Here is a 27,744-nt window from a genome sequence, read left to right as displayed (position 1 = left end):
GGATGATAATGGATCAGACCAAATTTTAGAAAAAATATATATTTATATCTCTTTTTAATTTTTTTCATATATTTTTAAAAATTCATTAAAATTTAATGATCAAATAAAATATTTTATTATTAATTTAATATACCATGTTTTCTTTATCAACTACTGATAACTAATAATATAATATTTATTTTATAATAAAATTAAAAAATTAATTTTTTAAAATATTTGATAACTAAAATAATTATTTCATCTTAATTTAGTCTAATTTATAAATTTTACTTTTAAATAAAATTATAAGGCAGAACGAAAACGACAGCTTGTCCTCCAGTAATGGAATACAAATAGCAGTAGGACAAGCCGGTCTGAAAAGAGGAAAAACAAAAACAGAACCATGAATATAACACAAAAGACACACTTTTTTAATAATCTCTTATTGTTTTTTATGATCATTTCTTCTTCTTCTTCTTGTTCAGTGGTTCACGGGGTTAATGAAGCCGTTGGTTATGGCTACAAACTGAAATCCGTCTCCGTTGACCCGAACAACAAGTGGTTGACCGCTGGTCTTGCTCTTATCCGCAACTCCTCTGTTTATGGACCCGATATCCAGAATCTCAATCTTTGCGTTAGGTAATTCTTTTTTTTTCCAGCTGCCATGTTCCTGTTTTTTAAATTTCAGATTTTCATGGTCAAGTCGTAAAGATTTAAATTTTACTGTGTGAAGCTCCGAGTCAAACAATCGTTTGAGAATCAGGGTTACTGACTCAGCGCATCAAAGATGGGAAATCCCACACGAAATCATTCCTCGTCAATCACAAGATCATTTCCCCCTCAGTTCATCAGTAAACCACCCAACGGAGAAGCTGAAGGAAACCCACTCGGTGTCGGACCCAACATCGGACCTCATTTTCACCCTCCGAAACACCACTCCGTTCGGTTTCTCGGTGACACGCCGCTCCTCCGGCGACACCCTTTTCGACGCATCTCCGGATCCATCGGATCCGAGCACTTTCTTGGTGTTCAAGGAACAATACATTCAACTCGCCTCCGCGCTTCCTGAAAACAGGTCGTCTCTTTACGGACTCGGGGAGCACACAAAGAGATCGTTCAAGTTACAACGTGATGACTCGTTTACGTTGTGGAATGCGGATTTGTCGAGTGCTAATCTTGATGTTAATCTTTATGGATCGCATCCCTTTTATATAGACGTAAGATCAGCATCTGAAGATGGCAGAGTAACAGCAGGGACTAGCCATGGAGTATTATTGCTTAATAGCAATGGGATGGACATAGTTTATGGAGGGAACATGATAAGTTACAAGATTATTGGAGGTGTTATAGATTTGTATGTTTTTGGTGGGCCATTGCCACTCACTGTCATTCAGCAGTATACTGAGCTTATTGGCCGCCCTGCTCCCATGCCTTATTGGTCCTTTGGTAAGTATGCATACTATGCAACTTTATTTTTTTTCCCCAACTCAGATATCTTTGATCTATTAATGAATTTATGATCACCCATTTCGCCTTTGTTTGTTAAAGGATTCCACCAGTGCCGATATGGCTACAAAAATGTTTCTGATGTTGAGGGTGTGGTTGCTGGCTATGCAAAAGCCATGATCCCTCTCGAAGTTATGTGGACCGACATCGATTACATGGATGGATTCAAGGTCTTCACTCTTGACCCCATCAACTTCCCTGAGGACCAGATGAAGCAATTTGTTGATAAGCTTCATCGGAATGATCAGAAATACATCGTCATCATAGATCCTGGTAACTATATATATGATGTATGCATATTGGTGGTGACGGAAGGAAGCTGAACCCTAAAATAACGATTTTAACATCGCGTTCTTTATGATTTCAATGTTGACAGGTATCGGTATAAACAGTACATATGGAAGCTACATCAGAGGGATGAAAGCTGATGTATTCATAAAAAGAGATGGCATCCCTTACTTGGGCGAAGTTTGGCCTGGTCCAGTCTACTTCCCAGATTTTTTAAATCCTCAAACACAAACTTATTGGGATGGTGAGATCAAATTGTTTCGAGATATTCTCCCTGTTGATGGTCTTTGGCTTGATATGAACGAGTTATCCAACTTCATTACCTCCTCTCCGAAGCCAAATTCTGCCATTGATGATCCTCCTTACAAGATCAACAATGAAGGAATCCAACGACCAATTAATAATAAAACAGTTCCTGCAACAGCTTTGCATTTTGGTAACCTGACAGAGTATGATGTTCATAACTTGTACGGTTTACTGGAATGCAAAGCAACACATGCGGCATTGGCGAATCTGACAGGAAAAAGGCCATTTATACTTAGCAGATCGACTTTTGTAAACTCTGGAAAGTATGCCGCACACTGGACCGGAGACAATGCAGCCACGTGGGAGGATTTGGCTTACACAATTCCATCCATTTTAAACTTCGGACTCTTTGGAATTCCAATGGTTGGTGCTGATATATGCGGCTTTTCAGGGAATACCACAGAAGAGCTCTGCAGACGATGGATCCAAGTAAGTCCATATAAGTGTTACTCGAACTCAGTTGTATCACATTACATATATGCACTATTGATTCAGTTTTCTTGTTAATGCAGCTGGGGGCTTTTTACCCTTTTGCTAGAGATCACTCGGCAATTGATTCAACCCGGCAGGAACTCTATCTCTGGGACTCGGTCTCTGCCACAGCTAGGAAAGTGCTGGGTCTCCGGTATCGGCTGTTGCCATACTTTTACACTCTAATGTACGAGGCACACGCGAAAGGGACTCCCATAGCAAGGCCTCTGTTCTTCACATTCCCACAAGATGTTCAGACTTACGAAATCAATTTGCAGTTTCTCGTAGGCAAAGGCATAATGGTATCACCTGCATTGAGCCCTGGAGTAGTTTCAGTCAATGCATACTTCCCCAGTGGAAACTGGTTCGACCTCTTCAATTACTCCAACTCAGTGAGTTCAACATCCGGGAAATACTTCACACTTGCTGCACCACCTGATCATATAAACTTGCATGTCCGAGAAGGCAACATCATAGCCATGCAAGGAGAGGCAATGACGACGAAAGCTGCTAGGAAAACACCATTCCAACTCTTGGTGGCCGTCAGCAAATGGGAGAATATCACGGGGGAACTGTTCTTGGACGACGGAGAGGCGGTGGAGATGGGGGAAGATGGTGGAAAGTGGAGTGTGGTGAGATTTCATGGTGCAGATACTGGTGATGATGTCCTTGTTAGATCAGAAGTTGAAAACGGGGAATATGCTTTGAGTCAAGAATGGATCATAAATACAGTTATATTCGTGGGGTTGGAAAAATCTCGGAGGGTGAAGTGGTTTGAATTAAGCACTGCAAACACAACAAATATGAATGGAAATCCGGTTTTGAAGGCAAAATTAGACAAGGATGCGCAATTCCAGGTTGTGGAAATCACAAGACTGATGCTTCCTGTGGGAAAGGAGTTCAATTTACAACTCAAAACTCACTAAAGTTAGAATTTTAAGAAGAGAGGCAGACTTCTATGGCGCCTCTGTGATAAATCAGAATGAACAAAATAAATAATGAATTGCCATCTCTTACTGGCATCAATTTAGTGTTTGAGAGGATAATTATTTAAATATTATAACGTTCCATTGAATTGAAACTCAAAATATATTTAAATGTAAAATAAAATAAACGTAGGAAAAATCACTAAATATTTAAATGCTGCTACCACCTCAAGCAATACCTCTTTGAGTTGTTTCATCAAGCTACAGTTTCATTTGCAAAGAGATTGTAATGTGGCTGCTCAAGAATTAGCTCAACAAAATAAATAATGAATTGCCATCTCTTACTGGCATCAATTTAGTGTTTGAGAGGATATGGCTGCTCAAGAATTAGCTCAACCAAGTACTGTGATCAGGCTTGTAATTATTGGGTACTGGATTACCCAACCTGTATCCAACAGATTGTTTCACCCGATGCTATTATCTGCCAATGAAAATCTTTGGTATTACATTCAAATAAAACAAAAAAGGAACTAAGATGTTTGGAGTTGCATGATATATATATATATATATATATGAGAATAGCATTACAGACAGGATGGTTTGAAACCCGCCCCCCCCCCCCAAAAAAAAAAAAAAAAAGAACATGAGTACAACTCAAACAAATCATTGGTGGCATTATCTTCTGTTTCTGATAATCATTTCTTCTTGCTCAGTGATTCATGGTGGTGTTAATGAAGCTGTTGGATATGGCTACAAACTAAATCATGTTTCCGTTGACCAAAACAATAAGTGGTTGACTGCTGAACTTGCTCTTATCCGCAACTCCTCTGTTTATGGACCTGATATCCAAAATCTCAATCTTTTCGTCAGGTAATTTTTTTCCCATCAGCTGCCAAGTTCTTCTTTTTAGAACTTCAGATTTTCAGGGTCAAGTCATAACGATTTAAATTTTTACCGTATGAAGCTCCGAAACAAGCAATCGCTTGAGAATCAGAGTTGCAGACCCTGCGAATCAAAGATGGGAAATCCCACAAGAAATCATTCCTCGCCAATCACAAGAAGAATCCCCCCTCAGTTCATCAGTAAACCACCCAACGCGGAAGGTAAAGCAAACCCACTCGGTGTCGGACCCAACATCGGACCTCATTTTCACCCTCCGAAACATCACTCCATTCGTTTCTCGGTGACACGCCGCTCCTCGGGCGACACCCTTTTCGACGCATCTCTGGACCCATCGGATCCAAGCACTTTCTTGGTGTTCAAGGAACAGTACATTAAACTCTCCTCCGCGCTGCCTCTAAACATATCGTCACTTTATGGACTCAGGGAGCACACAAAGAGATCGTTCAAGTTACAACATGATGAGACGTTGACGTTGTGGAATGCGGACTTGGCGAGCGCTAATCTTGATGTTAATCTTTATGGATCGCATCCCTTTTATATAGACGTAAGATCAGCATCTGAAGATGGCAGAGAGCAGCAGGGACTAGCCATGGAGTATTATTGCTTAATAGCAATGGGATGGACATAGTTTATGGAGGAAACAAGATAACTTACAAGATTATCGGAGGTGTTATAGATTTGTATGTTTTTGGCGGACCATTCCCACACACCGTCATTCAGCAGTATACTGAGCTTATCGGCCGCCCTGCTCCAATGCCTTATTGGTCCTTTGGTGAGTATACAATTCTTCTTGAAAGTTTTTCTAGAACACCACTCTTTTCCATTGACCTCCATTGTTTTTCTTAAAAGAAAAAGGAAGCCAATTCAACATAATTGACGCTGAAATCTCAACAAGAAACAAACTATTATAACATGTTGATAATTGTTGGAGTTGGGTTTTATATTTGATTGATTAATGCATTCATCATCACTCAATTCGGCATTGTTTGTTCAAAGGATTCCATCAGTGCCGGTGGGGGTACAAAAATGTTTCTGACGTTGAGGGTGTGGTTGCCGGTTATGCAAAAGCCAATATCCCTCTTGAAGTTATGTGGACAGACATTGATTACATGGATGGATTCAAGGACTTTACTCTTGATCCGACCAACTTCCCTGAGGATCAGATGAAACAACTTGTCGATAAGTTTCATCAGAATGATCAGAAATACGTCGTCATCATAGATCCCGGTAATTTACAATGCAAGCATATTGGTAGTGATGGATATAACGGAAACTGTATATTACACACATGAATTGTTCGTCTAGCTTAGTTGGTAGAGCACAAGGCTCTTATCCTTGTGGTCGTGAGATCGAGTCCCTGAGAGCAATTCATAACGGAGGTCTTCCACGGAAGCTGCTCTCAACCTGACGTTGAGGGCAACCTATTATCCTACCTCCCTTTACCCCATTACATATGGGAATAGGGTCAACTAATTTAATTTGTATATTACACACATGAATTATGATTATAACGTTGATAGGTATCAGTGTAAACAATACATATGGAAGCAATAAAAGAGGAATGAAAGCTGATATATTCATAAAAAGAGATGGCATCCCTTACTTGGGCGAAGTTTGGCCTGGTCCAGTTAAGTACCCAGACTTTTTAAACCTCAAACACAAACTTATTGGGGTGGTGAGATCAAATTGTTTCGAGATATTCTCCCTGTTGATGGTCTTTGGCTTGATATATGAACGAGTTATCCAACTTCATTACCTCCTCTCTGAAGCCAAATTCTGCCATTGATTATCCTCCTTACAAGATCAACAATGAAGGAATCCAACGACCAATTAATAATAAAACAGTTCCTGCAACAGCTTTGCATTTTGGTAACCTGTCAGAGTATGATGTTCATAACTTGTACGGTTTACTGGAATGCAAAGCAACACATGCGGTATTGACAAATCTGACAGGAGAAAGGCCATTTATACTTAGCAGATCAACTTTTATAAGCTCTGGGAAGTATACAGCACACTGGACTGGAGACAATGCAGCCACCTGGGAGGATTTGGCTTACACAATTCCATCCATTTTAAACTTCGGACTCTTTGGAATTCCAAAGGTTGGTGCTGATATATGTGGCTTTTCAGGGAATACCACAGAAGAGCTCTGCAGACGATGGATCCAAGTAAGTCCGTATATGTGTTAATCAAACTCGGTTGTTAGTATCACATTACATATACGCACAATTGATTCGGATTCTGGTAAATGCAGCTGGGGGCTTTTTACCCTTTTGCTAGAGATCACTCGGCAATTGATTCAAGCCGGCAAGAGCTGTATCTCTGGGACTCTGTCGCTGCTGCCACTAGGAAAGTTCTGGGTCTGCAGTATTGCCTGTTGCCATGATTTTACACTCTAATGTATGAGGCACACACGAAAGGGACTACCATCGCGAGGCCTCTGTTCTTTACATTTCCACAAGATGTTCAGACTTACGAAATCAATTCACAGTTTCTCATAGGCAAAGGCATAATGGTATCACCTGCATTGAGCCCTGGAGTAGTTTCAGTAGATGCTTACTTCCCAAGTGGAAACTGGTTCGACCTCTTCAATTACTCCAACTCATTGAGTTCAACATCCGCGAAATACTTCACACTTGCGGCACCACCTGATCATATAAACGTGCATGTCCGAGAAGGCAACATCATAGCCATGCAAGGAGAGGCAATGACGACGAAAGCCGCTAGGAAAACACCGTTCCAACTCTTGGTGGCCGTCAGCAAATGGAAGAATATCACGGGGGAACTGTTCCTGGACGACGGAGAGGCGGTGGAGATGGGGGAAATTAGAGTATGGTGAGATTTCATGGTGCAGATACTGGTGATGATGTCCTTGTTAGATCAGAAGTTGAGAATGGGGAATATGCTTCGAGTCAAGAATGGATCATAAATACAGTTATATTCGTGGGGTTGGAAAAATCTCGGAGGGTGAAGTGGTTTGAATTAAGCACTGCAAACACAACAAATATGAATGGAAATCCAGTGTTGAAGGCAAAATGGCGGCTCTGTGATAAATCAGGATCAATAATATAAATACTGAATCGTTATTACTGTTCCAATATTAATATCTGTTTAGATTTGAATTACAAATCAGCCTAATAGCAGCTTGGATTTGAATAACTAAACTATAACTTGAGTAGCAAATTGTTGGCCGTCTTAAATAGTGCAGCAATTGCAGGCTTGGAATTTATTATTTAGTCCAAATGGAGCATAAGGTCACCATATCAATAGAATCAAGTGACGAAAAGGTAGGATTATTCAGGTATATATATATATATATGCAAACATATTTGTACATATAATATAACATAATATATACGTGTGTGAACGGGCGCATGCATGCATGAGATATGATGATGAGATCTGAAAAATTAATGAATCCAAGATAGGCAAATAATAATATGTTAGCCTACATTGGTTAGCCGGAGAAGATGTTTTTTCTTGGCCCCCAAACTTGGCTCCCGTTTAACTTTGACCAAATGGCTCAAAACTTTGGCATAGCGACTCAGCATTCCTTTGAGCTTTATCCCGTTGTTATAGTTATGGTTTTTCTTCACCAGCTGCAGATGTTGCTCCTCTTCCGAGAAGTGCCGGCCCATTGAAGTCTTGTTACCGCCCGTTTCATCGCCATTGATGAGTTGCTTCAAGCTTTTATGATCCTCGTTTTCCGATTCCTTGTCATTAGACTTGGGTGGTTGGGGATCATTCAGTGGCTTCCTGGTTCTCCTGGACAGTGTAATGTCGAAATGGAGCTTGCTTCCCATTTTCTACCAAACCAAACTACAACTGAAAGATTTAAAAGAGTGGCTTGCTTTTCGTGTTTTGGTTGGTGAGTAATCATTATATAGAAAAAGGAAAACCCACGTGGCAAATGTACTAAAATGTCAAAATCCAAATTATTGATTAAAGGTGAAATGTCTCCCTCTCTCTCCAACTGAAGAGATTAACCATCCCCTCGAGCCGGTAAAACACAGCATGCCAGATGCTGAAATATTACCAACCAAACTTCAACATTTCCCTCGATTCTCATTCCAGAAGCTGAAAATTTTAAATTCATCTAAAGGGATTATGAGAGTTTTAATATTGAAAGATTTAAGTCTTCTACAAGTTTTTTTTGTTATAGGTAATTTTAAGTCAGAAATATGAAAATGAGATCTGTAATAAAATGTCTATGGTTAAAAAATCAATACTATAAAATATAAATTTACTAAATATTAAGTGAAAATAACATAGTTTTAAAAATAGATAGTGTTAGGTATGGCTCATAAATATACCAGTAAAGAGGACAGGAGATGGAGCGGAGTGAGCGAAGCGAACATCAACTGTCCTTACAAAGAAAGTCTCGTTGTGGGGTTACGAATTATGTGGGTTGGGGGTGCGGGGGCGCAGCCCCCGCGGTACGGTACAGGGTTAATTTTGTAATTATGTACCAGGGTTTTCTATTATAAATAGATATGTAACCTAGACCTAAAATATCATTGAATAAAAACTTCTAGCGCCGCCTAGGCACCGAGGACATAAGCACATTGCCGAACCTCGTAAAATTCTCGTGTTCTTTTGTTTTCTTTACCCGTTTTCGTCAACAATTGGTATCAGAGCTCAGGAGCAAAATTCGAAGTCGCGAAATTCGATGGTCAGGGTAACTTCGGATTATGGCAAACGAGGGTGAAGGATCTATTGGCGCAGCAAGGGATCTTGAAGGCTTTGCGATCTACAAAGCCGGCGTCGATGGATGAGGAAGATTGGGAAGAATTGCAGCAGCGAGCGGCAGGAACCATACGATTATGCTTGGCGGACGAGGTCATGTATCACGTCATGCATCTATCGTCTCCAGACGAAATTTGGAGGAAGTTGGAAAGTCAGTTTATGTCCAAATCCTTAACGACAAAACTGTATCTGAAGCAGCGGCTGTATGGGCTGAAGATGCAGGACGATCACGATTTGGCGCAACACGTGAATGTCTTCAATCAAATCGTTTCTGATCTGGCTCGGCTTGATGTGAAAATTGAGGATGAAGACAGAGCGATGATTCTGTTGTGTTCGTTGCCTCCCTCTTACGAACACATGGTGACTACTCTTACATATGGGAAAGAGACTATCAATGTTGAGGAGATTACTGCAGCCTTGTTGGCTCACAACCAGCGGAAGCAGAATGCAGGGGAAAACTCTCAAGCCGATAGCTTATATGTCAAGGGTAATCGAGATCGTGGACGGAAGCCAGAGAAGGCAGGGTCCGGGAAGCGGAATTCTAGATCCAAATCCAGGGATAAGAAGACGATTCACTGTTACAAGTGCAAGGAGGCGGGACATATGAAGCGAGACTGTCCGAAGTTGAAAAAGCAGACAGATGAGAAGCGTGATGGCTCATCCAAGTCTGTGAACGTGGTCGAGGATGATAATTCTGATTGCAGTGAGGGTGATATGCTTTCTATTTCAACGACACAATTGACGGATGCTTGGATTCTTGATTCTGGATGTTCTTATCACATCACGCCAAATAGGGAATGGTTTTCGACATACAGACCGGTTAATTCTGGTTCGGTTTATTTGGGTGATGATCGATGTTGCAATATTGTTGGTATTGGTGATGTCAGAATTAAGATGCACGATGGCTCCGTTCGGACGTTGAGTGGTGTTCGACATATCCCAGACTTGAAGAAGAATTTGATTTCCTTGGGCACTTTGCACAAGAATGGTTTTATCCCTAAGGCTGACGAGGATAGGGAAACCATTCGGATTGTTAAAGGAGCATTGACTGTGATGAAAGGCAAGATGACTGCAGGGAATATCTACAGATTGTTAGGGAGTACCGTTGCAAGTGGAGTTCACTCTGTTGAGTCCTGTGATGATACGACAAAATTGTGGCATATGCGCCTTGCTCATCTTAGTGAACGTGGTATGGCAGAATTACACAAGAGAAACTTGTTGCATGGTGTCAAAAGCTGTAAGCTCGACTTTTGCAAGTATTGTGTTCTTGGTAAACATACTAAAGTCCGTTTCAAGACTGCGAAGCACACAACTCAAGGGATTCTTGATTATGTGCATTCTGATGTATGGGGGCCTTCCACGACATCGTCTTTGGGTGGATCTAGGTACTATGTTACTTTTATTGATGATTTTTCACGGAAAGTTTAGGTGTATTTTTTGAAACAGAAATCTGAAGTTTTTGAGAAGTTCAAGCTGTGGAAAGCTGAGGTAGAAAACCAAACAGGACGAAAAATCAAGTGTTTGCGGTCTGACAATGGTACGGAGTACACAGATTCACAGTTCCTACAATTCTGTAAGGAGCATGGGATTCAGAGGCATTTTACAGTGCGCAAGACACCACAACAGAATGGTGTTGCAGAACGAATGAACAGGTCGTTGAATGAAAGAGCCAGATGTTTACGGTTGAATGCGGGGCTTCCCAAACACTTCTGGGCTGAGGCTGTTAACATGGCGTGTTACCTTATCAACAGATCGCCAAGGGCATCGCTGGCTGGGAAAGTTACAGAAGAGGTATGGACTGGTCATGATGTTAGTTTTGATAACTTACGGATTTTTGGTTGTCCTGCTTATGTGCATGTACCTGCTGATGAGAGATCCAAACTTGATGCAAAATCGAAGGAGTGCATTTTTCTGGGTTACAAGAAAGGTGTCAAAGGATTCAAGTTCTGGGATCCAGTTGCGAAGAAAGTTGTGATTAGTAGAGATGTCGTTTTTGATGAACAATCCATGTTGCAGCAGAAGCAAGACACGACCGTGGTGGATTTCGAGCAGTTTCCAGTTGAGAAACCAGAAACTTCTCAACCGACTTCTGGTGGTTCCACTACGGATGATTTGCAGGATTATAGTCTCGCCAGAGACAGGGTGAGACGGATGAATATAAAGCCTCCGAACAGATTGGGTTTTGAAGACTTGGTATCTTTTGCACTTATTGTTAGCAGTGATGATCCGGTTACTTTTTATGATGCCGTTACTAGTCAGGAAAACGACAAGTGGATGGCAGCCATGGTTGAGGAGATGGAGTCTTTGAATCACAATCGCACATGGGAGTTAGTTCCCCTTCCTGAGGGTAAGAAGCCGATTGGTTGCAAATGGGTGTATAAGAAGAAACCAGTAGTAACAGAAAAAGAGGGGGAGAAGTTCAAGGCTCGTTTGGTAGCGAAGGGTTTTTCACAGCAGAAAGGAGTTGATTATGATGAAATCTTTTCTCCTGTGGTCAGGCACACTTCAATCCGAGCAGTACTTGCATTGGTGGCTAGTTGGGATTTGCATTTAGAGCAGATGGATGTTAAAACTGCTTTTTTGCATGGTGATTTAGAGGAACATATCTACATGCGGCAACCTGAAGGTTTCACTCAACCTGGAAACGAGCATTTAGTTTGCAGATTGAAGAAATCTTTGTACGGGTTGAAACAGTCTCCGAGACAGTGGTATAAACGGTTTGACTCCTATATGATCAAGATTGGCTACAACCGATGTGAGTATGATTGTTGTGTCTATGTTAAGAGCCTTGATGATGGTTCTTTTATTTTTCTATTACTGTATGTTGATGATATGCTGATTGCTGCGAAGAACATGGATGATGTTATCGGTTTGAAAACTTTATTGAGTCAGGAATTTGATATGAAAGATTTAGGTGCTGCAAAGAAAATTCTTGGAATGGAAATTTGCAGGGACAGAGACTCAAGGAAACTGCGGCTATCTCAACGGGGTTATGTTGAGAAAATGCTAGAAAGGTTTGCGATGAGCAGCGCGAAACCAGTTAGCACTCCATTGGCGAATCACTTTAAGCTCTCATCAGAACAGTGCCCCAAGACAGATAAGGAAGCTGAAGATATGGCAAAGGTTCCGTATTCTAATGCTGTTGGCTGCTTGATGTATGCGATGGTATGTACTCGTCCTGATTTAGCTCATGTTGTTAGTCAAGTTTGTAAGTACATGTCTAAACCTGGTAAGCAACATTGGGAAGCAGTCAAGTGGATCTTTCGGTACTTAAAGGGTACTGTGGGACATGGAATTGTTTTTGGGAGTCAGCGGGATAATCCTTTGGTTGTAGGATATGTGGATTCAGACTATGCAGGTGACTTGGATAATAGAAGATCTACGACAGGGTATGTCTTTACTCTTGGTGGAGGGCCTATTTGTTGGAAGTCTACTGTTCAATCTATTGTGGCTCTATCTACAACTGAAGCTGAGTACATGGCAGCGGCTGAAGCTGCAAAAGAAGCTTTATGGCTTACTGGTTTAGTGAAGGAGTTGGGTGTTCAACAAGGTGGAGTTCAGTTGCTTTGTGATAATCAAAGTGCTATTCACTTGGCTAAGAATCAGGTGTATCGTGCTAGAACTAAACATATTGATGTAAGGTTCCACAAGATCAGAGAGTTGGTTGCATCTGGAGAGGTTTTGTTTCAGAAGGTACATACTGATGAAAATGCCGCTGATATGTTCACTAAGCCAGTTACGACAGACAAGTTCAAGCATTGCTTGGACTTGTTGAATGTTTCGAGTTGTTAAAGAATCAAGGTAACCCAACCCACATTGAATTTTCCAAGAGACAGGATATTCGCCAAGGTGGAGATTTGTTAGGTATGGCTCATAAATATATACCAGTAAAGAGGACAGGAGATGGAGCGGAGTGAGCGAAGCGAACGCAGCGAACATCAACTGTCCTTACAAAGAAAGTCTCGTTGTGGGGTTACGAATTATGTGGGTTGGGGGTGCGGGGGCGCAGCCCCGCGGTACGGTATAGGGTTAATTTTGTAATTATGTACCAGAGTTTTCTATTATAAATAGAGATGTAACCTAGACCTAAAATATCATTGAATAAAAACTTCTAGCGCCGCCTAGGCACCGAGGACGTAAGCACATTGCCGAACCTCGTAAAATTCTCGTGTTCTTTTGTTTTCTTTACCCGTTTTCGTCAACAGATAGAGATGGAAAGAAGAAAAAAGGTGAATAACTGAGCTAAATTGTCAATGACTGCAAGGAAAAGAAAGTAGCTGGGACATAACTTATCTTCTAACTTGGTCTCTTCTTATCTTTCCGGTTGTCGTTAGTGGAAATTGGGCCCTCCATAAAATAAATCTCTTTGGTATTTTAAACCTGAAAAGAGTAGGAAACAAATGTCTGGTAAATGTCATATGGAGTTAAAAGTTTAAATAGAGCGTACCCGGTTAAATTCTTTTCTCTACAATAACTTCGAAGGATTGTGCTAGACAGGAACAGCTCGTTGCTTTGAACTGAACTGTCATCAGACCACTGCCAATTCGCTCTTAATCGAATGCAAGCGACAACCGTCTCTGCTAGACGAGGATCAGGGATTTCTACAAGAGGAAAGAACTCCGGGATGTTGTATAAACACTGCTTCTACCTATATGATCAAACAGATGAGCAATAGAAGGTACAGCAAGAATCAAATTTTAAGTGCCAGATCAGTAAATTATAGGAATTATATTGATGCTTACCTCTTCAGGGTATATATTTTCTCCTCCACTTTTGATTCGACCATTGGTTCGTCCAGCAAGGCACAAGTTACCCTGGTCATCAACGAACCCAATGTCACCCGTATCTAGCCAAGCTTCTACGATAGAATTTCATGCCTTTTCTGGAACTTGATCCCAGTACCTTAGCATTACGTGTGGACCTCTGGTGAGAATCTTTCCAACATTAGAAGAGCCATCTTTGCGTATTTTTATTTCAACATGTGGAGCAGGCTTACCGACACAAACACCTCGTGTTTTGACAGGACTTGAATTAGTTTCTGCAAACATCTGCAGTGATGTACCAGTTGCCTCGAGCATTGACTCGAAGAGGGTCGTGAAGGCTAGAGAAGAACATGTCTCTGTCATCCCATAAGCTGAAAGAAGTTTTGCTCTTGGGAATAATTTGGTTGCATCTTTAATAATGTTGTCTGATAGGCCTCCTCCTCCACTCAATATCTTCTGCACACTGTCACTTCCCTTCCAACTTCGATTCAGCCTGGTTGATGAGATTAGATCAGCCATTATTGCTGGGACAGTAATTAGAGAAGTCACACGGTGCTGTTCTATGGCTTCGAGGGCTAATGTAGCTTCAAACTTGGGTGTGAGGATATGACAAGCTCCTACCATTAGCATGGCCATGGCTGAGGACAAGCCATCAATGTGGCACAAGGGAGTAGTATGTAAATAAACCTGGAAGTAAGCAGATAATAAATAGTTAAGAAGTTAGTGGGACTAAAGGAAACAGACGTTACTCCGACTTTTCATTTTTCTTGAAGTATTTATGTTTGACTCTCTTGTCTGACACGTAGGTATAGAGATAACCTCCAAAGATCCTCCACATACAACCTTAGAAAATCTGGTTATACACTTATAGGACACGTATAACTGACACACACCTGAGTCTGGGTAACATAGGTATGATTCCATCCATATTAATCAGGTAAATCCACTTTGGAACAACCATGTTTGAAGCATTTTACCTCTTCATTGTCTACAATCATATCCTTTAGATACAGTCAAAATGAATATGCATATTTCTAGAAGAAAGGCGTACATCATCCTCACTGTAACCAACAATTGCCACTTTTGCGAGGGATTGTACAATTAAAGCTGTATGGCTTATCACAACTCCCTTTGGCCTCCCTGTAGTTCCTATAAATGGCCAAGGAAAACGAAAACCAAGCACCAAGATATTTTTGCACATTTAAGGATGTATGACGAAACAAAAAAAGCAAAAACTACACTTAAATTTATAGTTAAGACTCATTTTTTCCTTCTTTCCTTTATGACAAAAAAAATGCAGAGAAAAATAGTGAAAGGGGAAAACTTAGTACTTAATATTGCTTAGAAGCTATAGTAGATTTCTCAATTCAAGAGAACATATAATATTCCAAATAAGGAAAGCTTAAAGAGTACACCATATTCAAAACACATACATGACGTGAAGCATATTACAACAGCACCCTCTGGTGCAAATGAGTAATTCATCGATCCAAATCTTACAGATTGCTCCGCAAGCATTTTCACAGTTAATACTGGAAAAATGAGGCCAAAGCTATTATGGTTATTGATTCATCATATATCCCAAATGTGACTTTATTTTCTATGACATTTAGATGTCAAGACAAGATACATACTGTTGCATTTGTTTATAACATCCAAGGAAGGGGAGCTTAATGAGACATGCCACGTTAAAGACGGTATAGATTCACCCTGGGGTGCAGAATGCCAGTGGTAACAGCTTTCATCTGTCACCAACATTTTTGGTCTTATGATTACCATTGTCATTCTAGCCTCTTCAAAGCTCTATATTTAGGAAAGGAAATGCAGTGCAAGAAATCAGACAAGATTTCATAGCAGACAACATGTCTTTCTCAACAGAAAAATTATGACAAACCCATTCAACCCTAGTGAGGAGATTCTATATTATATTTTACATTCCTCTCTTGTGAAGAAATTCATGACAAAAAAGGTTAAAACAACCATTCAAATTTATGTTGACTAGTTTATGAAACATACTTGTTAAAAAAATTATATGAAACATACAAACCACAATATTCCCAATTCCAAGAGAAATTTGAAATATGGCAGAATTCCAGTCAATAGTTAAGAATCTATTCAGCATAGGAATATTTAAGATCCCAAAGAAACTAGATTTAAAACAAAACTCCTCTTATTCTCTCGCGCAAACAAATTAAACATACTCTCAATACTTGAAATAGGAAGTTAGAGCGACTGTTAAAAGAAACTGAGATACTAACCCATCGATAATTCAAAGAAGCAACTATGCCTCCAATAAATGCAACAGCTAGTATCCACTCTAGATACCAATCACTGAAACATCATGAATTTAATATCATCAGAAGCAATTAAAAGAAAACAAATAACACGCATATGCATCATGCCTCGACTTCACTCGGTCAAACGCTTTTTTCTCTGCCTTGCTCTTAAAGCATTAAGGGTTAGGTTTCCAGGGCCTAGTCTGTACCCTGCGCTCTTACCCCAGTCACACTAGAGATTTTACAATGTCTTCGATATAAATAAAAATTTGGGAAAAAAAATATGACTTGAAGCATTTTCAGGTTTGAATTTTGCAAAAATTTATAATTATCTAGTCAAATGAATTTATAAATAGCAATTTAGGAACCCAAGGAGTGATTCAGGTGACAAAGAGTGACATGTTCGCCCAGATGACCTGAATTTAAGCAACATTGCACGCACTGTGTGAATTTATCCAAGCAAGAAACATGATGGAGCTACAAAAGAATGCTTAAAATAAATAAACAAATAAATAACAACCTTAAAACTTCAAATACAAGTAGAATGTTGCCGCTAAACAGATTTGGGTAGCATAACGAGCTCCCAACTGAGACTATAATTATATGATAAATATTAGAATAGTAATAAATCTTTTCATTGGTTTCCTTCTTTGAGTAAAAAGAGATTATCTAGTAAAATTAATAATTAAAAGAACTATTCTATTAGCTGTTTGAACAACCAAACATCCCAAATATTAAGTCATTTGAGAAAATGCTTATTATTGAATCCACGAATTAAAATATTATTGTTTGTTTTACTTGCTACACGATAAGTAAATGCTTTCTATACCATGAAATACATAAATTATATTTAAGTGACATCCTGAAATTCTAAGTTTGAATATTTCATCAGCTCAGACTTTTATTTAATTCAAGTTATATAAATATTTGTATAACAAATTAATAATATAAAAAAAACAAAACCATCGCCCTCGCATGGAATAATTTGCATGCTTAAACATGATAAACGATCTTTAATTTATAAACTTTGAATAATATCAATTAATCAAATGAGGCAATGAGAAACAATCTGTGTAATGTCGTCATAGATTAACACATTAGAATTTGATTTTTAAGCTAATGTCAATGAATGCCTTCGTCATGAAAAAGAAAAAAAAAAGTATTTCACACCCAACACGGTCAAAGCGAGACTGCGTTTGGCAAGAAAAAAAAATTCAGGACCTGTTGGAAGCAAAGATTGCAACAACATCGCCGTTTCGGAGGCCAAGTCGGAGCAGGCCACGAGCAAGACTCAGGACGCTCCCGAGGAACTGTTGGCCGGTTTTCTGGCCGCAGCTGATAGTAACGAATGAGTTACGTTTTTGGGTGGACCAAACGGCTTAAACACTGGCAAACATGGGCCTCCGAGAAAATTCCCATATGAGTAGAGATTTCACGTTGCTGAAAATGAACGAAAGCTGTTTCCGAGTTCTGAATGTCTGAATGGTGTTGAACAAAGAGAGGTTGAAACTTTCAAGCGCGGCTTATCTTATGAAAATTGATGAACGCGAACGGTTTCCCCTTCGCCTGCTGTGATGGTTTGGCATTTCACAGTCTCTTTTCATTGGACCTCAATGACTGCCACTTTTCAATCGGAATGTTGCATTTCTGTCGTTTGGCTTGACTACACAATTATTAGTATAATTAAAAAAATAATATCATAAAGGTATATCCGCATCATAAATTATCAATTTCTTTTACTTGATATTTTTTTAATATTACAACTTGATATATACATCCTAAATACTATATTTGTTCTCGTATCTAAATTCAAAATAGAGAAACGATCATACAAGTTTTTCTCCATGTAATATCTTTAATTATTGTTTCAAATGTGATTAGCTTAAAGACGCACATTAACAAGGCATACCGCGGGTGATTTGAGGCTTAAAGGGAAATAAGGATCGAAAGAGACAATATAAGGCAACATCAAATAATTCTTTCTCTGTACGTGTCATGAAACGTTCCTTAATTTATTCAAACACACGACATGAATCAATGCCTTAATTTAATGATTGATCCAGTCCTCGACTCCAAATAAAATGTTCACTTCAGAACAAATTATTGCCTATATTCAAAACTAACAACGACAGAGCAAATTGAAGCCAATATACACTACACATGCTTACTGATCGAGAGGCAGCCACTCTAGTTCTACATAAATTTCTCCAGATTCAACATTTTGGAGCCGGAGTGATACTTCTTGTTTCACCCTCCCATCAACGATGTTGACGATGCTATCCTCAATAAGGGCATTATCATTCGACTTCAGCCATTTTCCGATCTGCATATCCCCGAACATTTGCGGATCACCGTACGACATTGCAGATGTTATCAAGGGCTGGATATCGATCTCTACTTCTCCCATTATATCATCCGCTGAGAACGTGTCATGATCATATACTTGCTACAGTGTAGAAGCTCAAAAGATTAGAGAAACTCGATCGTAATTATGCTTGAGATGGCAGGAAATCTTGTATGAATGAATGAATAATGCAAGCATCCACAGATCAATCACATATCTTGTCATCGTAAATAACAAAAAAGATTAAACTAGTATAATAATAACACCGGCCTGTACTATTGTTGGCTCTTAAGACTGCCATTTTATCTAAATATCTTTGAATTGGAACAATCCAAAACCTGGAAGACCAAAACCCAGCCAACATGTAGCGAAACAAACCCAAACCCAAGTATCCATAACAGAGCCAAATAATAGAACTCATATGACTTGACCCAAATCCAACTCAATCAGCCTTATCACCATGTACAGATCTACACAAATAGGTAGAACCACAACTATCATATTTAATACATAAAGAAGATAATAGTTATTAAAAGGTAGCACCTTTTTAACTAAAAAATTTCTTTTATTAAAGAAACGAACTACATAGTTTCTGAATAACTGAGATTAGGGGGGAAAGAACTACACTTACCAACTTCACAGGCCTGTAGTTGGTAGGAACGGATAGCATGAGTTCCTCATTCCAAACTGGATTCAGGTCGCTTGATTTTGCAGTCGTCCGAGCAGTCTAATAAGATCAGAAGCCACCCATTGTTATCATGAGCTAAAAAAGGAACCATTCAAAGCAACCAAATCTTTTTTTGGTAACCATCTCTTATCTTGTCCTAAATGGTTACGTGGTTGTCAATGTATCCCTTGACGAGGTTCGAGACTTGGTAGCTCTGAACCATATTGAACCCCAATATCATGTCAACAAATCTTATTTTGGTAGGAAAAAAGTAACATAAGAAAACATGTAAAGCATCCCAACAGGTACATGTATGCACTACCAATCTACGTTACTCGACTAATTTTCTTAAAGTACTTGTGTCTGATATGCAACTGGAAATAAGCATAGAAATATAACCTTTCAAATATTACTCAGAACAAATACACGAAAAAATTTGAAAAAAAAAATTAAACATAACCATGTTGGATGCATACCCACCCATATCAAATACAGGAAGTTCAAGCAACATAAGTAGCAATTAAGAGGACAAATCCACAATACTACCAAGTGAATGGTACTAACAGCTGGTCAATAGCTGTGTGATTCATCTCTAAAGTGCTAGACTCTTAAGGTGTTTTCGGGTGAAAAAAATTTAAAATTTTGGAGATTTTAGAATGCTAGCATCTATGATTTTTTATTTGAATAAATAATTATTTAAAAAAAAAACTGGCTATTACAATTTTATGAGTTTAGAAAATAATTATAAAAGAAACAGAATGATATTAAAAATAAATAATATAAAAAAATGAAATATGGATATAATTAGATTTGTAAAAATATATAAATAATTTTAATAATATAAAATACAAAAAATATACATTAGAGCTAAATAAAATGATATTCAAAATTTATTTTTTTATTTTACAGTGGGCTCAGGTGCATGAAATGGAATAAGGTTAGGAGGAATTTAAAAAAAAAACCCATCTATTTAGATGGGAATTGAAAAAGGAATTCCGACTATTGAAATTCCCTTTTAAAATTCCTTGTAAATTTTATAATTTCCTATTATTCTGACCCAAACAAGGAAGTTCATTTTTTGGATTTTAAAAATTTTGTTAAAAATGAATCTACTCGAAATTCCTCACCCAAACACACCCTTGGTTTCAATGATCAGGAGCAAAATCTTGCAACCTCGAGATCCAGAAGGAAAGAAAAAGAAGGGGGGGGGGGAAGAAGGGTACTAACAGCTCAATCCACGTGTAGATGTCTCCTGATTAATCTACAAGCATAAAGCCCATAAATCCATGTACATACACGCAGAAAAGAGAGACAAAAGAAATAACATAATTTATAAAGCGATCCACAGATTTAGATTGACAAAAGAAAGCAAGAACACAATGTATATAGCCTTGACAAACTTCATGAGAATAAAACAAACATAAGGAAGCAACTAACCTGCTGCCCAAGAGTTAGGAGAACATAAGGATCACTTGTCATCATATCCCGTATGGCTAAATTTGTGCCCTTTTCCACTTTGACCTTTAGTATCCCAATAAGTTCAGCCCCTCCCTGTTATCACTTTTGGGTCAAACTGATTGAAGTTATGAAGAGTGGCGCCATGTTAAGTACATCTTGTGGTATTCAAATTGTTGGTGTTAGTACTGACTTGACTTCTCTCACAAAAATATAGTTGCAACTGGCAACAATTCACATGAGCCTTTGCCAAGTTTTACTGGTAGACTTACTTCTATAAAATAATTGTAGACCTAGACAAATAAATTGAATGCAGGTTTCCTACGAATACTTGGGAGGCAGATGAGTTAGCTAAAAAGGGGATTGGTTAATTCTAGGAGAGTTTGTGGTTGTAATTAGTTTTATTCTGGATATGTTTTTGTGTTCTGTTCTGTTTTCTAGCTTGTAATCCTGGGGGTTCTTTACAACCTCTCCATTAATAATACTTGAAGTACTCTTTCACCCCTCCCCCTTCCACTTTTTGCCGCAAACCTATTCGGTTTCTGGCAATTATGAAGGGTCCAATTCTTATAAAAAAAACAAACACACAGGATGATATAAAAGAATCCCATGTAAATGTTCAGTTCATGCTACTCAACAAGTGACCATATATCTCAGTAGGCCAAGATAAGGTCACTGCAGCTTATGACACTGGCTTTCTATCTTAACCCAGTAAAGTGGTGCCAACAAAAGGCTGGTACTTGAAAACTAGTTTTTGAACACATACAGGACCGGATATAAGTGAGAAAGAAATACTCAAATTGTGAGATTGTAAATTGTCTGAAATCTAACCTAATGAATCTGCTCCGCTCATCATTACTAGCATTTGGACCAGGCTTTTTATAACCTTCAGTTATATGAGCCTCATAGATTGAATTAGCAGCAGAATTTCCTCCAACTTCAATCATGGCTTCAATTTCTTCATCAGACCATTCATCCAATGCCACAGATAGAACCTGAAATCATTGGAAAGTTAAAAAAAAAGATATACAAATATACAAATGAAACTCTAAGCAAACCAAAAGACACTAAAATAAGGTTTAAAGTATCACATATTATTATGTATGATGAACCGTAAGCATCATATATATATCCATCAATAAGGTCGTAACGATGATATAGCATTAAAAGTAAAAAGAAAAGCATAGTACTCCAAGTTAAGCGAAAAAATGGGAAATTTCATCCCAATTTACCACAGTAGAAAAATTCTACAAGTATAATGTCCTAAATTAAGCCCTTAATGGAAACTTTTGTCACTATAATACCACTGCTAAAAGATTCAACAAAGGTAACATAAACATGTGAAAGACTTCAGTTAAACAAATGAAAAATTCAACTGTCACACACAAACCTCAGCTGATATGATTATTTCTCGAGATAATTAAATTTTAATATTGGTTCATGAATGTTCTCCCAATAATCAACCAGACTAAGCCCAGGGATGCTTTCATGAAATAGAAGTATGTGAAATAACAAAGCAGTTATCTCAAATAGGCTAGCAGTAGACTATTAGTTAGCATTTTAATTATTAGATTTGTTTTTTTCCCATTTATATCCTAAACCATTTTATCTATCAACTTTGTAAAATTCACAGGCATGCTGCTGGTTCTATTATCAAGAGACGCACCTATGACTCCATACTTGAATCATCTACTTTTACTGATTTATCAAATTTATTGCACCTTCAATGCTAAACCTCAGATAAATAAATTGCCTATGAAAAATTATACCAACTAACGCTGTATACAATAAATAGCCAACAAAAATTCCCTCACACGTTTCCCAACCAGGTATCATTCCATGAGAAAAAATATTACATCGCATGCTAACATATTAATCACCTTGGATATGTGTGGACCAAGGCTTCTGTGCACACCGCAACATTTCAAGCATAAAAAGACTCCAATATTTGCTGATCTGAAAATACAATTTTCAAGGGATTTTCTCAATCCTTTCTTGTGAACGTATGCACATACGCATGCATCAATTTGCCAAAGAGACATGTATTCATCAGGTGCTCTTATCTCCTATTCATAGGATAAGAAATGAATAGGTAAACTTTAAATATGCTTTAACATCAAAACTTACGCCCACTTTGGATCTGGAGCACCACAATCAGCACAAGTGTGGTTATCAGTTTGATTTAATAAGCTCCTCAATCTTACTTTAGCTGCATAGGAAAGGCATTTTCTACGAAATTTAGTAAAATGTAAGGAATATCAAAGATGCATTAATATTAAAAAGAAATGTGATTTTACCTATAGAGGTTCAATTTACAAAAAAATGGAGATTATTTGACCTCTGATACTCAATGTAAATCCAAAAGGTGAACCATTAAGTTTTTAGTGTTTGACAGCGCAAAACCAGGTTACAAGTGTTCATCTTTTGTGGAAAATCCAATTTCTTCAAGGTAGAAAATAAAAGAAATGAGTGGCATCAAGGATAGGAATTCAGCCCTTTATTATCGATCAAGGATAGGAATTCAGCCCTTTATTATCGAACATCATTGCATTTCTTAGGCCTTCATAAAATCAAGTTTTACCTTTGCAGTAAATTAAATAAGTTGACAACTGAATTATACAGAGCCAAAGCCAAAAGATAGCTTCTCTTTAAACAGCATTACATTATTTTCACCTTATTTTATTTGACTCGGGATGCACAGGCCAACCATAAAATATTTTGAACAAGACAGTAAGACGTCAAGCAATAACTTTGAGAAATGTGTACGCAAATGTCCCATACATGATGCATACCTACTCGTTAAAAATTTTGCATATGATTGTACATTCGCAAGTTTTGAAGGGAAGCTTAACAAAAAATTATTAACGTTTACTCGAATACTTCCCAAGCTATCTGATCCCTTAGACACTTGCTATTTTCAGGAAGAACATTAACATAATCCTATTTCAAATCATTCAATTGCATTGATTGAATATGAGCATCACGGGTTGATGCAAGATTAGCATACCTGAGGTAGCCCTTTTTACTCCACTCATTTCTTTGTTACCAACCCACAATCAACCAACAAGGAAGCTTGAAAACTGAAGAAAAAAAAATTCAATCAGCTGAGACTATTTGTTGTTGTTGTTGTTTTTTTTGGGCGCCCCCCGGTTTTAAGACTACTCTCTACTCCTATTGTGTTTTAAATAATCACTATTTTTTTTTTCCATTCACGACCTCAAAATCAATTACTGCATTCTTAAGAGGAGATACCAGAGTAATATAATAACCATAAAATCAATTATTGACAGACAAATAAAAGCTTAAAGAATAAATAGAAAAACCAAACGAATACTAAAACTACAAGTGGGGGATGAGATAGAAACCAATTAAACTTTTTTTTTAAAAAAAAAATTGTATTTTTTTTTCACTTTCCCAGAAACAGATACAACACAATTGTTCATTTTGAATAAATCGGGTAAAAGATGCAAAGTGTTAAAATAGTTATATAATATGAGATTGAAAAGTTAGTGGATCATTGACAGAAGCAAATGAAAAAATAGAGAATTAAATGCAAGATCTGAAGGAGGAGTTTGGGAACTTACCACTAATTGAAATTGAAAATCCAAAGAGAACCAGAGTCAGATTTGGGCAAGAGAGAGATTGAGAGAAGTACAAGTTTTAGGGATTTTAGGTAATATTGATAATGTTTCTCTTATAGGTTATGATTTTTTGTTATTAGAAAGAAAAAAAAGCTTATATTAGGATTTGTTTTTGGTGGGTGGGTGGGATAGATCAAGACTCAAAAAATATATATCTTTCATCTTATTTGAATTTGATTAGACTCAAAATAATAAAATTTATTATTTTTGAAGTTAGGGAATAAATTAAAGTACAACATAATTCTCAAACTTTTAATATTGAATGTTTATATCATTGGCATTTATAATGTTTGATCTTGAATCTTCATGAATAATAATAACTCCTTTATTATAGAAGTAACTTGGTTCGTGCATTTAGTATAATAAAATTAAATAAGTATAATGAAATTAAATAATTTAGAAGGTTCTAATAAAATAAAGGGTAAACTATGCATTTAGTACCTAAACTTTGGTTTTGATTTATTTTAATACCTAAACTTTTAAATTTTTTTCAAAACTATACCTAACATTTCGTTTTTATTTCATTTAAGTATCCGCTGTTAAAAACTTAATGTGTTTAGTACCTAAACTATCAGTTTTGGTCAATTTTAGTACTTAAACTTTCAATTTTCTAAAACTGTTAAATTTTGAATGGGGTACTAAAATGAAATAAAAACTAAAGTTTAGGTATGATTTTGAAAAAATTAAAGTTTAATTATTAAAACGAATCAAAACTAATAGTTTAAGTACTAAATGCAAAATTTACCCTAAAATAAAGTGCTAGTATGGAATTTGAACTTTTGATTGAAGTTTCCGACCTTTGACCAAATAATTAAAATAAATATGAATTTTAAATTATGGTGTTTCATGAATTAAAGTTGTTTTTTAACATATTCAAATATTTTTTTACATTTAATCATAAATAAAATATAATATAATTTATCGTGTAATGTTATATATCTATACCTATATTTATTTACCTATATAGGAAGAAAGTTTATATATGTCTTAAAATTTTATTATGTTGTTGTTAATTTATTTTGTATAAATCTTTTATCACTTCATGTATAATCATTTGATACTTTAATCTTTAACAAATAAATTTATTTATATTAAATATTTATTTTCTCTTCTTTAATGTATAAATCTATTTAAGAGTTTGTAAAAAAATCTTAGCCGCTTTCTTCCTCATCATCTCTCTCCCCTTTTTTTTCTTCTTTATAACTTCTATTAAATTTATTTATCAATTTAACTATTTCTTCTTTAATTCTGTTTATCCAGCAGTGGTACTAGTTTTGATATTGGTCACTGTTAACTTCCTAAAAATGCTACTTTTAAAGCCTTTTTCACTTAAGTTATTGTTTGTTTAAAAGCTCATTTTAGTCATTTTAGGATCATGTAGTTGCATATAGTTGCATTTGTGGTGGTTGTACTATTTTATTTCTCAATGGTGCTGTTTGAGGGAAAGGTGCAGTTTGTCTATGGTGTGCAGGGAATAGCAAGAAAAAGGATTCTTTGGGAAGTAATGCCGCGGCATCACACGTTGCTAGAGCAGATTGAAATGCCTTGGCATTTCTGGCGCAGAAAAAGACAAAAAGATATTTCTGCATCAGGACAGCTGGCACTGGACAGCTGTCCCTGCACGTGAAGGACTGCTGTAACCGACTGCCAAAGCTACCAATGGATCACTGCCACTTGGAGGATAAGATTCATGCACAAAATGTGATTCTAGGGGTATGAGGGGTATTTTGCACCCAACAAACTCATCATTACCCCTAGATATTTTATTTATTATATATGACACCTCATGGGAGAGAGAGAAAGAGGAGAGTGAGCACACGCATAGAGCAGAAAAATCATATTTTTATTTTCTCTTTTTCCTTTCTTCTTCCTTGGAATATTCCTCCATTGATAAAGCTCCAAGGAGTGGCAAGCTAGGCGCCGAAAAGAGCTAGCGAGCTAGGTGGTTCGTGGTGGCCGAGAGGAGACCTCCGGTGGCGTGTCGAAGGCTTCTTCTCATTTCCCTTTTTGCTGTTATTTCTTTATATTATTTTGTGGGTTGTTGGAACGAATTTTCATGACTTTGTGTTTGGATATTTCGAACCCCACTATAAACTAACTTATTTGGTGGTGGTTGGTTGAATGGTTGTTTAAACTTTATTTTTAATGGTATATTTAAGTTTATTTTGGTTCTTTATTTGCTTTGCTTATGAATGCTTCACCATCTAGGCTTGTAAGAGGCATGGAAATGTCCATCTCTTAGATGAAGGTTAGGTATTCGGAAGAATCCTAAACTAAAAATACTTGTAAGTATTCGGAAGAAACGCAAGATAAGATCCTCATAAGCAATGGGTTATGGTATTTTCAAGGGGCTTTGAACCGGCCTAGGAATATTATAACTTAATCCCTTAGATCTCGGAAGAGACTAGGATAGGATTTCAACGACTAAAAAGGGTGTCTTCATCAATAGGGTAGGCTGTCCAACATCGTTGAGTGAGAGCAGATGCCTTGGCATCCTATTCTGTTAGGTTCTTTTGAACACCTTAGGAAAGCCCTGTTGAGTAAGTAAAGACAAGATAGCTTATATATACTTGAGAAATAAGTTTAGCAACCTTAGACCAATCCTTACCATTCATTTCATTGGAAGCTTGTCACGTGAGGATTATTTTCTTCTTATTTTATTTATCTTTTTATTTACTGTTTTTACCATTTCTCATTGCCTTGACATTTCACCATACTCAATATTAAACATCCATCATTGCCACTGCATTTCCATTTGCTACACCATCACACCATCAATCCACATTCACCAGCATACACATTTCCATTACAGTGACATTTGTATATATCAAGACTAACTATACTTAGATAATTTAGTGCGTTGCTTTGGTTAGACTTTCGTAATTTCACCCAATCCCTGTGGAGACGATACTCACTCATCATTATATTACTTGAGCGATTGTGTATACTTGCACATTATTTGCGTATATTTTATAGTACTCACAACACGCGAACAAGTTTTTGGCGCCGTTGCCGGGGATTGGCAGCCTGAAGTTATTTAGTTTTGCCAGAGCATTTTATTTTGTTTTGCATTTTTATTTTTGTATAGTTTACTTGATATTTTTGTTTTATTTTTCAGGTTTATTTAGTGTATGCCTAGAAGAAATTCTGAAGAGCCTTTGGAACCGATAGAACCTGAGATTGAAAGACTCTTTAGAAGAAGAAGACGTGCTCAAGGAAATATGTATCAGATTGGAAACCAAGGCATTGGTCAAGATGACGGAAATCAGAATGCCGAGGCATTAAACAATGCTGAACCTGCTATCAGGCCTCGTGTTATTCGAGATCATTTAAATCCGATGTTGGATGATCTGAATCCTGGGATTGTGGCACCCGAAATTCAAGCTGCACATTTCGAGCTGAAACCAGTCATGTTCAACATGTTGAATTCCATTGGGCAGTTTGGGGGTATGCCAACTGAAGATGCCAGGCAG

At 37.5% G+C, this 27,744-nt stretch overlaps 2 protein-coding genes and 3 pseudogenes across 2 annotated transcripts; 2 read left to right on the top strand and 3 right to left on the bottom strand.

The window, feature by feature from the left end:
• Positions 1-352: 352 nt before the first annotated feature.
• On the top strand, positions 353-3,549 carry LOC120194056 (alpha-glucosidase-like). Its single transcript, XM_039196460.1, has 5 exons — positions 353-618; positions 713-1,425; positions 1,528-1,758; positions 1,862-2,508; positions 2,592-3,549. The coding sequence occupies exons 1-5, from the start codon at positions 383-385 to the stop codon at positions 3,474-3,476; spliced, it is 2,712 nt and encodes a 903-aa protein (XP_039052391.1). The 5' UTR covers positions 353-382; the 3' UTR covers positions 3,477-3,549.
• Positions 3,550-4,104: 555 nt separating this feature from the next.
• Positions 4,105-7,554, top strand: LOC120194057 (annotated as a pseudogene).
• A 268-nt stretch (positions 7,555-7,822) lies between these two features.
• Positions 7,823-8,182, bottom strand: LOC120194316. The gene has a single exon (XM_039196651.1). It carries the CDS (start codon positions 8,180-8,182, stop codon positions 7,823-7,825), a length of 360 nt encoding a protein of 119 aa, XP_039052582.1.
• Positions 8,183-13,375: 5,193 nt separating this feature from the next.
• On the bottom strand, positions 13,376-17,660 carry LOC120194315 (annotated as a pseudogene).
• A 493-nt stretch (positions 17,661-18,153) lies between these two features.
• Positions 18,154-24,323, bottom strand: LOC120194058 (annotated as a pseudogene).
• Between the last annotated feature and the right edge of the window lie 3,421 nt (positions 24,324-27,744).

This window comes from Hibiscus syriacus, unplaced genomic scaffold, assembly GCF_006381635.1.
Source record: "Hibiscus syriacus cultivar Baekdansim isolate YM2019G1 unplaced genomic scaffold, ASM638163v2 tig00116997_pilon, whole genome shotgun sequence".
In the NCBI taxonomy this organism is placed as follows: Eukaryota; Viridiplantae; Streptophyta; class Magnoliopsida; order Malvales; family Malvaceae; genus Hibiscus; species Hibiscus syriacus.
The sequence above is the reverse complement of the archived record's forward strand: the minus strand, read 5'-3'. Positions and strand labels throughout refer to the sequence as shown.

What these genes read in the sequence shown, in the direction of transcription:
- LOC120194056 (XM_039196460.1), top strand. Translation starts at nt 383, where the DNA reads ATGAATATAACACAAAAGACACACTTTTTTAATAATCTCTTATTGTTT. An exon ending in AATCTCAATCTTTGCGTTAG is followed by an intron (nt 619 to 712) that starts GTAATTCTTTTT and finishes TACTGTGTGAAG; the next exon opens with CTCCGAGTCAAACAATCGTT. An exon ending in TCTGCAGACGATGGATCCAA is followed by an intron (nt 2,509 to 2,591) that starts GTAAGTCCATAT and finishes TTGTTAATGCAG; the next exon opens with CTGGGGGCTTTTTACCCTTT.
- LOC120194316 (XM_039196651.1), bottom strand. Translation starts at nt 8,182, where the DNA reads ATGGGAAGCAAGCTCCATTTCGACATTACACTGTCCAGGAGAACCAGG.